At 46.8% G+C, this 14497-nt stretch overlaps 1 protein-coding gene across 1 annotated transcript in view; it reads left to right on the plus strand.

Annotated features, from left to right (window-relative positions):
- The window catches only part of LOC144493127 (cyclic nucleotide-gated channel alpha-2-like), a 143170-nt gene extending 128888 nt beyond the window's left edge, over positions 1 to 14282 (plus strand). Inside the window, exons 6-7 of the mRNA XM_078212029.1 lie at positions 10057 to 10163; positions 12883 to 14282. Coding sequence (XP_078068155.1) covers positions 10057 to 10163; positions 12883 to 14282 — 1507 coding nt within the window. The remainder of the gene's footprint in view (positions 1 to 10056; positions 10164 to 12882) is intronic.
- Positions 14283 to 14497: the final 215 nt, after the last annotated feature.

Here is a 14497-nt window from a genome sequence, read left to right on the forward strand (position 1 = left end):
TATTGGTCCCCCTGGGATTGAAGTGAAACCCGTCCTTTTTGTACAGGTCGCACCTGCCCCTAAAGAAGTCCCAATGTTCCAGGAACCTGAATCCCTGACCCCTGCTCCAATCCCTCAGCCACGCAGTTATCCTCCACCTTATTTTGTTCCTTTCCTCACTGTCTCGTGGCACAGGCAGCAATCCCGCGATTACTACCTCTGCGTTCCTTCTTCTTAACTCCCTACCTAACTTCCTATATTCTCCTTTCATAACCCCTTCCCCTTTCCTGCCTATGTCAGTGGTACCAGTATGCACCACAACGTCTGGCTCCTCTCCCTCCCACTTCAGGATTTCTTGGATACGGTCAGAAACATCCCTGATCCCGGCACCAGGAGGCAAACCACCATCCGCGTTTCTCGGCTTCCTCCACAAAAGCGTCTGTCTGACCCCCTCACTGTAGAGTCCCCTATCACCACTGCCTTCCTCCTCCTTTCCTTACCCTTCTGTGCTACAAGGCCGGACTCCGCGCCGGAGGCACGACCACTGCTGCTTCCACCATATTATCTCCTCACCTGGTTTCCATACCCGTGTCTGTTCGTTGGACTGCACTGTGGGGTCTGTGCTTGAATCAGGGTTCAGGAATCCTTCATCCTCGTGTTCCAGTCTAATTAATCTATGTGTCTGGTCCCTTATCCATGTGGGGGATGAAGCACCGGGTGTCCCCATCAAAATAACCCAGTGTCGTTTAGTCAGGGCCTCACTGTTGGGCCTGGGGTTGTTTAGGTTTATGTTTATGGGAGAATCCATAATGCTGCGAGGGCCGATATCTGGCGAGTCGCGCCAGTGCTCTCGGGTGCGCAAGTCTCCTGTTATGTCTGGGTCGATAGTACCCCTAGGGGCACTTCAGGTGTGGACGAGGCTCTGGGCTGTAGTGTGGTCAGGGTAAGCGTCTGGTCTGAACCTGGAAGTGGATGAGAAAGTGTCCGAGGAAGTACATTTCCTGGGTGAGGCCGTTCCGGTCGCCTCGTGTCATCATCCCCTATCTCTAATGAGAGACAGTGGAAGTGATTATTCTGAGTCCCGTAAGCTTTCAGTTGATTGAAGTGGAACCAACCAGTTTTCCCGTTGGTGATTAGGACCTGATACACTGAGGGGCTTATTTTGTCAGTGATGGTGTGCGGACCTGCATATCTCGGGGACAAGAAAGAACTGGGGTTGTGGAGGGAAATCATCACCAGCTGGCCAACTGTATATTCTACCGGGTGTACCCTTTTATCAAAATATGCCTTGCTCTGTTTCCTTTTGACTCCTAATCGGACAGCCGTGGCTAACTGGGCTGCTTTAATGTTTTCGGTTATCTGCTGGACGGCTTTCTTGTGGGAGAGCGCTGTGATAGCAGCTCAGTTAAGTCAAACCCCAATAAATATTCAGCTCCCCTCATGAGGGGAAAGGGAAGTACTGTATCCCATGTTGTGTTGTTTTGTTGCACTGTCTTTCTAATGATCCCTTTTAGCATTCGGTTCATGCGCTCTACGATTCCACTGGATTGTGGATGGGGTGATATGGAATTTCTGCTTGATGCCAAACATAGCCATAACGTTCTGCATCACCTGCCCAATGAAAAGTGTCCCTTGATCGGACTCTATGCTGCGGGGAAGACCCCATCGTGTAAACACTTGCTGGGCTAATAGCCTTTCATAGAAACATAGGAACCCTACAGTGCAGAAGGAGGCCATTCGGCCCATCGAGTCTGCACCGACCACAATCCCACCCAAGCCCTACCCCCACATATTTACCCGCTAATCCCTCTAACTCCACATTTCAGGGACAATTTTTAACCTGGCCAATCAACCTAACCCCCACATCTTTGGACTGTGGGAGGAAACCGGAGCACCCGGAGGAAACCCACGCAGACACGAGGAGAATGTGCAAACTCCACACAGACAGTGACCCGAGGTGGGAATCGAACCCGGGACCCTGGAGCTGTGAAGCAGCAGTGCTAACCACTTATGCTACCGTGCCGCCCTGTCTGATGTTCTGACTATGCTCCTCCTGTGAGCAGTGCAATATGTTGGGTCACTCCTGTCACCTGGGCCATCTGTACTGATCATTCTGAGGCACAGTTAATGTGCAGCTACTCAGCCATCTAAATGCATTATCCAGCCAAAACTGAGTATGGGGTTTGGATGTGTGAGAACATTCTATCACCTGCTCTTAGATCTCCCTGTTTCCAGCTCTAAATGCCATTTTTCAGATAACATGAGCTCTTCCTACACTCGATCCAACTCCAATGTAATTTTGACACTGTTACCTTATGTACACAGATATATGAAGCCCTTCAATTCAACTTTATAAGAACCTAAGAACATAAGAAATAGGAGCAGGAGTAGGCCACCTAGCCCCGCGAGCCTGCCCCGCCATTCAATAAGATCATGGCTGATCTGAAGTGGATCAGTTCTACTTACCCACCTGATCCCTATAACCGTAGGTGCTGGGGATTGTTCTATGATTGTTACAACCCAAAAAACTAACTTGCCTCTTTGCTCTTCACCATAAAGCATTGCTCATGCTCACATATACTTTCTGTTACATTCTTCAATAGAAATGCCACATTAAATGTAATTATGTTGCTCCTGTACTGTTTAATAATTAGAAAATGTCATGGATTTTAGAATGAACTTTTTTCAATTGCATGCAAAAACTTCTCGGCTGCATATGATAGAGAAACATAGAAAATAGGAGCAGGAGTAGGCCATTCGGTCCTTTGAGCCTGCCATTCATGATCATGGCTGGTCATCCAACTCAATAGCCTGATCCTGCCTTCCCCCCATATCCTTTGATCCCCTTCGCTCCAAGTGCTATATCTAACTGCTTCTTTAAAACAATGTTTTGGCCCCAATTATTTTCTATGGTAGCGAATTCCACAGGCTGATCACTCTCTGAGTGAAGAAATTTCTCCTTACCTCTGTTCTGTACGGTTTATCCTGTATCCTCAGATTGTGACCCCTGCTTCTGGACACCTCCACCATCATAGAACATAGAACATAGAAAGCCACAGCACAAACAGGCCCTTCGGCCCACAAGTTGCGCCGATCACATCCCCACCTCTAGGCCTATCTATAGCCCTCAATCCCATTAAATCCCATGTACTCATCCAGAAGTCTCTTAAAAGACCCCAACGAGTTTGCCTCCACCACCACCGACGTCAGCCGATTCCACTCACCCACCACCCTCTGAGTGAAAAACTTACCCCTGACATCTCCTCTGTACCTACCCCCCAGCACCTTAAACCTGTGTCCTCTCGTAGCAACCGTTTCAGCCCTTGGAAATAGCCTCTGAGAGTCTACCCTATCCAGACCTCTCAACATCTTGTAAACCTCTATCAGGTCACCTCTCATCCTTCGTCTCTCCAGGGAGAAGAGACCAAGCTCCCTCAACCTATCCTCATAAGGCATGCCCCCCAATCCAGGCAACATCCTTGTAAATCTCCTCTGCACCCTTTCAATGGCTTCAACATCTTTCCTGTAATGAGGTGACCAGAACTGCGCGCAGTACTCCAAGTGGGGTCTAACCAGGGTCCTATAAAGCTGCAGCATTATCTCCCGACTCCTAAACTCAATCCCTCGATTAATGAAGGCCAGTACGCCTAACGCCTTTTTGACCGCATCCTCCACCTGCGAGGCCGATTTAAGAGTCCTATGGACCCGGACCCCAAGGTCCTTCTGATCCTCTACACTGCTAAGAATGGTACCCTTCATATTATACTGCTGCTTCATCCCATTGGATCTGCCAAAATGGATCACCACACACTTATCCGGGTTGAAGTCCATCTGCCACTTCTCCGCCCAGTCTTGCATTCTATCTATGTCTCGCTGCAACTTCTGACATCCCTCCAAACTATCCACAACACCACCTACCTTGGTGTCGTCAGCAAACTTACCAACCCATCCCTCCACTTCCTCATCCAGGTCATTTATGAAAATGACAAACAGCAAGGGTCCCAGAACAGATCCCTGGGGCACTCCACTGGTCACTGACCTCCATGCAGAGAAAGACCCCTCCACAGCCACTCTCTGCCTTCTGCAGGCAAGCCAGTTCTGGATCCACAAGGCAACAGCCCCTTGGATCCCATGCCCTCTCACTTTCTCAAGAAGTCTTGCATGGGGGACCTTATCGAACGCCTTGCTGAAGTCCATATAGACCACATCCACCGCTCTTCCTTCGTCAATGTGTTTGGTCACATTTTCAAAGAACTCAACCAGGCTCGTAAGGCACGACCTGCCCTTGACAAAGCCGTGCTGACTACTTTTGATCATACTATACTTCTCTAGATGATCATAAATCCTGTCTCTCAGGATCCTCTCCATCAACTTACCAACCACTGAGGTTAGACTCACCGGTCGGTAATTTCCCGGGCTGTCCCTGTTCCCTTTCTTGAATATAGGGACCACATCTGCAATCCTCCAATCCTCCGGAACCTCTCCCGTCTCCATCGACGATGCAAAGATCATCGCCAAAGGCTCCGCAATCTCCTCCCTCGCCTCCCACAGTAACCTGGGGTACATCCCATCCGGTCCCGGCGACTTACCAACCTTGATGCCATTCAATAGTTCCAACACATCCTCTTTCTTTATGTCCACATGCTCGATCCTTTCTGTCCACCGCAAACCAGCAGTACAACCACCCAGATCCCTTTCCACCGTGAATACCGAGGTAAAGTATTCATTAAGCAGCTCCGCCATTTCTAACGGTTCCGCACAAACTTTTCCCCCTTCACCTTTTAAGGGTCCTATGCCTTCACATCTCATCCTTTTACTCTTGACATATTTGTAGAAAGCCTTGGGATTTTCCTTAATCTTACCCGCCAAGGCCTTCTCATGACCCCTTCTCGCTCTCCTAATTTCCTTCTTAAGCTCCTTCCTACATCCCGTATACTCCTCTAAATCCTTAACACCTCCTAGCTCTCTGAACCTTCTGTACGCCTCTCTTTTCTTATTCACCAGGTTCATCACAACCTTCGTGCACCACGGTTCCCGTACCCTACCAACACCCCCCTGTCTCATCGGAACGTTGTCATGCAGAGCTCCAGACAAACATTCCTTGAAAATCCTCCACTTTCCTTCGGTACTTTTCCCCAAGAATGCCTCCTTCCAATTTACCCGTCTAATTTCCTCCCTGATGACACTGTATTTCCCTTTACTCCAGAGAAACACTTTCCTAGCTTGCCTGATCCTATCTCTTTCCAATGCTATCGTGAAGGAGATAGAATTATGATCGCTATCCCCAAGATGCTCACCCACCGAGAGATCCTCCACCTGTCCAGGTTCATTAGCCAGCACCAGATCAAGTACAGCCTCTCCTCTAGTAGGCTTATCCACATACTGTGTCAGGAAACTCTCCTGGACACACCTAACAAACTCCTCTCCATCCAAACCCCTAGCCCTAGGGATATTCCAATCTATGTTTGGGAAATTAAAATCTCCCATCACGACAACTCTGTTATTCCTACATCTCTCCAGGATCTGTTTCCCCATCTGCTCCTCAACATCTCTGTTACTATTGGGCGGCCTATAGAAAACACCCAGCAACGTTACTGACCCCTTCCTGTTCCTAACCTCCACCCACAGAGACTCCGTAGTCAATCCCTCCACGGCGTCCACCTTCTCTACAGCCGTGACACTATCCCTGATCAACAGTGCCACTCCCCCCCCTCTCTTGCCTCCCTCCCTGTCCTTCCTGAAACATCTAAAACCCGGCACCTGAAGCACCCAGTCCTGTCCCTGAGACATCCAAGTCTCCGTAATGGCCACCACATCACAATTCGAAGCAGCAATCCACGCTCTAAGCTCATCCACTTTATTCACTACACTCCTGGCATTAAAATAGACACATCTCAGACCTTCAGCCTGAGCACTTCCCTTCTCCATCCCTCGTCTAACCTCCCTCTTACCCTGTTTACATTCCTTATCTATTTGCGAGCTAACCTCCTCGCTCTCAGTCCCCTCATTTCGATTCCCTCCCCCCAACCTTTCTAGTTTAAAGTCTCTCCAGTAGCCTTAGCCAACCTTCCCGCCAGGATATTGGTCCCCCTGGGATTCAAGTGCCACCCGTCTTTTTTAAACAGGTCACACCTGCCCCTAAAGAGGTCCCAATGATCCAAGTACCCAAATCCTTGTCCCTTGCTCCAGTCCCTCAGCCACGCATTCATTCTCCACCGATTCCTGTTCTCACTCTCCCGCGGCACAGGCAGCAATCCCGAGATTACTACCTTTGCATTCCTCTTTCTCAGCTGTCTACCTAACTCCCTATATTCTCTTTTCATGACCCCTTCCCTCTTCCTACCTATGTCAGCAGTACCTATATGCATCACGACCTTCGGCTCCTCTCCCTCCCCCTTCAGGATTTCTGGGACTCGAGCAGAGACATCCCGGACCCCTGCACCAGGGAGGCAAACCACCATCCGAGAGTCCCGTCTGTGTCCGCAAAAACGCCTATCTGACCCCCTCACCGTAGAGTCCCCAATTAGCACTACCCTCCTTTCCTTACCCTTTTGCACTACTGGGCCAGGCTCAGCTCCAGAGACACTGCCACCGCTGCTTCCCCCAGGTGGGCTGTCCACCCCAGTAGTACTCAGACAGGAATACTTATTATTAAGGGGCACATCCACCGGGGTGCTCACCATCAACTGAGCTTTCTCCTTCCTCACTGTTACCCAGTTACCCTCCTCCCGTGGTCCCGGTGTGACCACCTGCCGATAGCTCCTGTCAATGACCTCCTCACTATCCCTAACCCGGCGAAGGTCCTCGAGCTGCAATTCCAGTTCCCTAACATGGTCCCAGGGACATCCTTCTTGCATCTACCCTGCCTTAGCCTGTTTGAATTTTATCGGTTTCTATATGTGATCCCCCACATTTTTCTAAACTCCAGCAAATACAATGTTAACTGGCTCAACTTCTCCTCATACTTCAGCCCTGCCATCCCAGGAATCAGATGGTAAACGTTCTCTGCATTCCCTCTAGAGCAAGAACATCGTTCCTCAGAGAAGGAGACCAAAATTGCACACGATATTCCAGGTGTTGCCTCACCAAGGCCCTGTATACTGCATCAAGACATCCCTGTTGTGTACTAGAATCCTCTCACTACAAAGGCCAACATACCATTTGCCGCCTTCACTGCCTGCTTATCTTCTGCTGTATGTGGACACCAGGTCTCGTTGCACATTCCCCTCTCCTAATTTAGGACCAGATAGGAATCTACCTTCCCATTTTTGCTACCGAAGTGGATAACCTGACTTCTTTCCAAATTATACTGCATCTGTCATTCATTTGTCCACTCACTCAACTTGTGCAAATCACATTCTCCTCACAGCTCACTCTCCCACACAGCTTTGTGTCATCTACTAATTTGGAGATATTATATTTAGTTTCCTCATCTAAATCATTAATATATATCATGAATAGGGTGGCACGGTGGCACAGTGGTTAGCACTGCTGCCTCACAGTTCCAGGGACCTGGGTTCAATTCGCGGCTTGGGTCACTGTCTGTATGGAGTTTGCGCATTCTCCCCGTGTCTGCATGGGTTTTCTTCTGGTGCTCCGGTTTCCTCCCACAATCTAAAGATGTGCGGGTTAGGTGGATTGGCCATGCTAAGTTGCCCCTTAATCAGGAGGACTAGCCAGGGAAAATACATGGGGTTATGGGGATAGGGCCCGAGTGGGATTGTGGTCGGTGCAGACTCAATAGGCTGAATGGCCTCCGTCTGCACTGTAGGATTGTATGATTCTATGAATAGCTGGGGTCCTCATACTGCAGTACTTCATTAGTCACTGCCTGCTATTTGGAAAAAGACCCATTTATTCCTACTCTTTGTTTCCTATCTACTACATTCAGCCATGCCTTCAACAAACCCCATTTATTCTTGGGCAGGGTTTCTGCAACAAGGTCTGCTCATCACAGACTTGAAGAAGTTACAAGATAATTACGTCGCAAGTTTGCAGTTTAAATTGGACATTATTTCCATTTTACCTATAGATCTGGCTTAATTCGCCCTGGGATTAAATTACCCTGAACTTGCTGGTCTCCAACTCCTGATTTCAGGAAAATGCCTCTGAACCATGGGATGTCTCTTCCTTGTTCTGATGCCATTGCTCTTCTTTGCATTTGATCACCTTGCCTCTGTCCTGAGCTTGTCTGACTGGTACAATTTAGAAATGGCAGCCATGAGCAAATTGCCAGCACCAGGACCTAACTGCCTATCAGACTTTAATTGGTTCTTGCTGGAAAATCTCTTTCGAAAAGTTCCACTACTGACTTGTGCATGCCACAAACCACAATTCCACCCTACCTTGGGTCAATCAACCGATGGGTAAAATTCAGGTCAGTGTGTTGGGTCTGTAATCTGTCACCAGAATGGATGAAAGTTTAAAATTCATTTGGAGCAAGTGAAAGTGTGGAGAGCAAAATATCAAGAGTGAAGATCAGTGATAGGGTCGTGGACAGGAAAGATAAAGATAAAAGTTTCATGCTGCAAGGTCAGAGGCAGCAGTAATGCAACAAGAAACAAAAGGTATAACTAGAAGTGATGTGAATAGCTGCTGTCTGAGTAGTAAAGTAATTAAAAAGGAATTACAAAAAAGACCAAATCAACAAAAAAGCATGAAAGAAACATGGCAGAGGTCTAAAATTATTGAACTCCATATTTGAGTCCAGAAGGATGTTTTCTGTTTTTTATTTCCGATTTCCAGCTTTTTGCTTTTTCATTGAACTCCATGTTGTTTAAACACAATGTTCACACTGTGTTTTTGGAGAATGATTAAGATGTGCCGATGATACAAAGATAGGTGGAGGGGCAGGTAGTATTGAGGAGGTGGGGAGGCTGCAGAAAGATTTAGACAGTTTAGGAGAGTGGTCCAAGAAGTGGCTGATGAAATTCAACGTGGGCAAGTGCGAGGTCGTACACTTTGGAAAAAAGAATAGAGGCATGGACTATTTTCTAAACGGTGACAAAATTCATAATGCTAAAGTGCAAAGGGACTTGGGAGTCCTAGTCCAGGATTCTCTAAAGGTAAACTTGCAGGTTGAGTCCGTAATTAAGAAAGCAAATGTAATGTTGTCATTTATCTCAAGAGGCTTGGAATACAAAAGCAGGGATGTACTTCTGAGGCTTTATAAAGCACTGGTTAGGCCCCATTTGGAGTACTGTGAGCAATTTTGGGCCCCACACCTCAGGAAGGACATACTGGCACTGGAGCGGGTCCAGCGGAGATTCACACGGATGATCCCAGGAATGGTAGGCCTGACATACGATGAACGTCTGAGGATCGTGGGATTATATTCATTGGAGTTTAGGAGGTTGAGGGGAGATCTGATAGAAACTTACAAGATAATGAACGGCTTAGATAGGATGGACGTAGGGAAGTTGTTTCCATTAACAGGGGAGACTAGGACGCGGGGGCACAGCCTTAGAATAAAAGGGAGTCACTTTAGAACAGAGATGAGGAGAAATTTCTTCAGCCAGAGAGTGGTGGGTCTGTGGAATTCATTGCCACAGAGGGCTGTGGAGGCCGAGACGTTGAGCGTCTTCAAGACAGAAATTGATAAATTCTTGATTTCTCGAGGAATTAAGGGCTATGGGGAGAGAGCGGGTAAATGGAGTTGAAATCAACCATGATTGAATGGTGGAGTGGACTCGATGGGCCGAATGGCCTTACTTCCGCTCCTATGTCTTATGGTCTTATGGTCTTATGGTGTTTACTAGTATGTTGCTTTTGTGATTATGACCATATTTCCATAAAATGCATGTGATGCATGTTTTTGCACATGATTATAATTTAATCACTTATTTGTGTTTTATAACAATCATATTTATTCAACTACAATGATTGTATGCAATTAACATGTTCGACTTGGATTTCTGTGTGTGGTTATGATTGTGTTTCTGAGAGCAATTACCATGCATTTATCAGTATCTTTGTGTGATTATGTTTACCTATTTGCTTCTGTGTGATCATGTGTTTACCTGCATGTTGTGTGCATATGATTATGATCATGTATGTTTACCCATGTTTTTTTCGCAGGGCTTGCTTTGACACTCTTCAGAAGAAACATCTAATCATTTGGTTGACTATTGACTACATCGCAGATTTCATTTATATTCTTGATGTCTTTGTCAGACTCAGAACAGGTTTGTCTCCATGGGTTTTGCACGTTCTCCCCGTGTCTGTGTGGGTTTCCTCTGGGTGCTCCGGTTTCCTCCCACACTCCAAAGATATTGTTTAAACACAATGTTCACACTGTGTGTTCTTGGGAAATAATTAAGATGTGTTTACTAGTATGCTGCTTCTGGTGATTATACTTCCATGAAATTCATGTGATGCATGTATTTGCACATGATTATAACCGTTTACAGGTTAGGTGGATTAACCATGTTAAATGGGGATTGCGTGGAGGGAAGGGCCTGCGTGGGATGCTGTTTCAGAGAGTCGCACAGACTCAATGGGCTGAATGGCCTCCTTCCTTTGTTTTCTTCCTCCTGCCTTTGTTTTCAAAACGTAGTTAGATACAACTCTTGGGGTGAAAGGAATCAAAGGATATGGGGGAGGAGGGAGGCAATGGGATCAGGCTGGATTTTACAAGTTTCTATGGGATTCTATGAGATGCTGATTGAAGGGGTGCCCTTTACACTTTGGTTTGCTGTGTGTGACTGGTTTATTGTGCTGCAGCCACCCATACACACAACTTGAAGAGAATGTAGTTTATGCACAGCCTGTATGTACAGTGTGGCACATTCTGTATTTGCTACATGGCCTCACACCAAAGAACAAAGAACAAAGAACAGTACAGCACAGGAAACAGGCCCTTCGGCCCTCCAAGCCTGTGCCGCTCCTTGGTCCAACTAGACCAATCGTTTGTATCCCTCCATTCCTGCCTCCACCACCCTACTTGGCAGCGCATTCCAGACCCCCACCACCCTCTGTGTAAAAAACATCCCTCTGATATCTGAGTTATACTTCGCCCCTCTCAGCTTGAGCCCATGACCCCTCGTGATCGTCACCTCCGACCTGGGAAAAAGCTTCCCACTGTTCACCCTATCTCTACGGTTCATAATCTTGTACCCCTCTATTAGATCTCCCCTCATTCTCCGTCTTTCCAAGGAAAACAACCCCAGTCTACCCTATCTCTCCTCATAGCTAAGACCCTCCATACCAGGCAACATCCTGGTAAACCTTCTCTGCACTCTCTCTAACGCCTCCACGTCCTTCTGGTAGTGCGGCGACCAGAACTGGACGCAGTATTCCAAATGTGGCCTAACCAGCGTTCTATACAGCTGCATCATCAGACTCCAGCTTTTATACTCTATACCCCGTCCTATAAAGGCAAGCATACCATATGCCTTCTTCACCACCTTCTCCACCTGTGTTGCCACCTTCAAGGATTTGTGGACTTGAACACCTAGGTCCCTCTGTGTTTCTATACTCCTGATGACTCTGCCATTTATTGTATAACTCCTCCCTACATTATTTCTTCCAAAATGCATCACTTCGCATTTATCCGGATTAAACTCCATCTGCCACCTCTCCGCCCAATTTTCCAGCCTATTTATATCCTGCTGTATTGCCCGACAATGCTCTTCGCTATCCGCAAGTCCAGCCATCTTCGTGTCATCCGCAAACTTGCTGATTACACCAGTTACACCTTCTTCCAAATCATTTATATATATATCACAAATAGCAGAGGTCCCAGTACAGAGCCCTGCGGAACACCACTGGTCACAGACCTCCAGCCGGAAAAAGACCCTTCGACCACTACCCTCTGTCTCCTATGGCCAAGCCAATTCTCCACCCATCTAGCCACTTCTCCTTGTATCCCATGAGCCTTAACCTTCTTAACCAACCTGCCATGTGGGACTTTGTCAAATGCCTTACTGAAATCCATATAGACGACATCCACGGCCCTTCCTTCATCAACCGTTTTTGTCACTTCCTCAAAAAACTCCACCAAATTTGTACGGCACGACCTCCCTCTTACAAAACCATGCTGTCTGTCACTAATGAGATTGTTCCGTTCTAAATGCACATACATCCTGTCTCTAAGAATCCTCTCCAACAACTTCCCTACCACGGACGTCAAGCTCACCGGCCTATAATTTCCTGCGTTATCCCTGCTACCCTTCTTAAACAACGGGACCACATTCGCTATCCTCCAATCCTCAGGGACCTCACCCGTGTCCAAAGAAGCGAGAAAGATTTCCGTCAGAGGCCCAGCAATTTCACCTCTCGTCTCCCTGAGCAGTCGAGGATAGATGCCATCAGGCCCTGGGGCTTTGTCAGTTTTAATGTTCCCTAAAAAACCTAACACTTCCTCTCTTGTAATGGAGATTTTCTCTAACGGGTCAACACCTCCCTCCGAGACACTCCCGGTTAACACGCTTTGGTTAACACACCAATGCTTTGGAAGAAATATTCAAGGAGACTGGGTTGGGGATGGAAGATATCCAAAACCATTTGCAATAACGGCTGGTCAAGTTTGATCAGGGCTAGGTCATTTAACCCAACCAAGTAAAGGGGCATTGAGACTGTAACCCTAAATCACTATGGCTGTGATCAACTGACTAAACACTGATGACAATGTCAACAGTGTCGACAATGAGGGTGGGGAGCAGTGAGGGGTGACCGAGGGAGGCAGTGTGGGTGGGAGAATTTTTAATTCATTCTTGGGATGTGGGTATCAGTGGCTGGGCCAAGATTATGTTGCCCAACCCTAACTGTGCACGTTCTGCGCTGTAATTATGTATCATTCTGTCAGTGAGAGCAGAAGTGAATATTTGTAATAAATTGAGCAAAGAATATTGTGACTGGCTCTGCTCGTTATATTATTAACATTCCCCATTTATTCTTGGGCAGGGTTTCTGCAACAAGGTTTGCTCGTCACAGACTTGAAGAAGTTACAAGATAATTACATCAAAAGTTTGCAGTTTAAATTGGACATTATTTCCATTTTACCTACAGATCTGGCTTACTTAGCCCTGGGATTAAATTACCCTGAACTGCGTTTCAATCGCCTCCTCAAATTCTCCCGCATGTTTGAGTTTTGTGATCGGACAGAAACCAGAACAAACTACCCCAATATGTTCCGGATCAGTAATCTGCTGCTCTATCTGCTGATTATTATTCACTGGAATGCCTGTCTTTACTATGCCATCTCCAAGAGCATTGGCTTTGGCTCTGATAGCTGGGTCTATCCCAACACCTCAGAGCCTGACCACGGCTATCTGTCAAAGGAATATATATATTCCCTCTACTGGTCAACACTCACACTCACTACCATTGGGGAGACACCAGCCCCAGTGCTGGATGTGGAGTTTCTGTTTGTGGTGTTTGATTTTCTGATGGGTGTTTTGATCTTTGCCACCATTGTGGGCAATGTTGGGTCAATGATATCCAATATGAATGCAGCCCGTGCAGAATTCCAGGCCAAAGTTGATGCCATCAAACACTATATGCAGTTCCGAAAGGTCAGCAAGGAGGTGGAGGCCCGTGTGATCCGGTGGTTTGATTACCTCTGGGCCAATAAAAAGACGGTTGATGAGCATGAAGTGCTGAAAAGTCTTCCAGATATCCTGAAAGCTGAAATTGCCATCAATGTTCACCTGGAAACTCTGAAGAAAGTGCGAATCTTCCAGGACTGTGAGGCTGGCCTGTTAGTGGAGTTAGTCTTAAAGCTGAGACTTCAGGTCTTCAGTCCCGGAGATTACATCTGTCGCAAGGGAGATATTGGCAAAGAGATGTACATTATTAAGGAAGGGAAGCTGGCAGTGGTGGCTGACGATGGGTTAACGCAGTATGTCACCCTGAGCGCTGGTAGCTGCTTCGGAGAGATCAGCATCTTAAACATTGAGGGCAGTAAAATGGGAAACAGAAGAACAGCAAATATCCGTAGCATCGGATACTCTGATCTCTTCCGTCTGTCCAAAGATGACATCATGGAAGCCTTATTAGAGTTTCCAGGAGCTAAGAAAGTTCTAGAAGAGCGAGGCAAGGAGATTTTAATGAAAGAAGGTTTGCTGGATGAAAGGCGTGTGGAAGTGGTAATGGGAGAGAAAGACATGGAGGAGAAAATGGAAAGACTCGAATCAAATCTTGATAGTTTACAGACACGATTTGCAAGGTTATCAAATGAGCACAACTCAACTCAACAGAAACTAAAACAGAGATTGTCAATGATTGAAAAGAAACTGAAGCAGTTGGATTTGGGATCTATATCTGCTAGTTCTGATAGTGTCAATGAGATTGAGAATCAGTGAGCTTGCTGAAGTGTTGATTGAAACAGTCTGCTGTCTCACCTAAGTCTGTTTTACTCAGCAACTGAATGTGACATTGTGTATATATCACCATGACAACACCTTCAAAAGGGGTGGAGTAATTAATAAAAAGTTATTCAGAACTATCAGTAACAAAATGGGATTTCTGTCTCTCTTGCTTTGTTTATTCATGACTTGTCACTTTCAAATATCTGGCG

The sequence above is a fragment of the Mustelus asterias genome, chromosome 4 (assembly GCF_964213995.1).
Source record: "Mustelus asterias chromosome 4, sMusAst1.hap1.1, whole genome shotgun sequence".
NCBI lineage: Eukaryota > Metazoa > Chordata > Chondrichthyes > Carcharhiniformes > Triakidae > Mustelus > Mustelus asterias.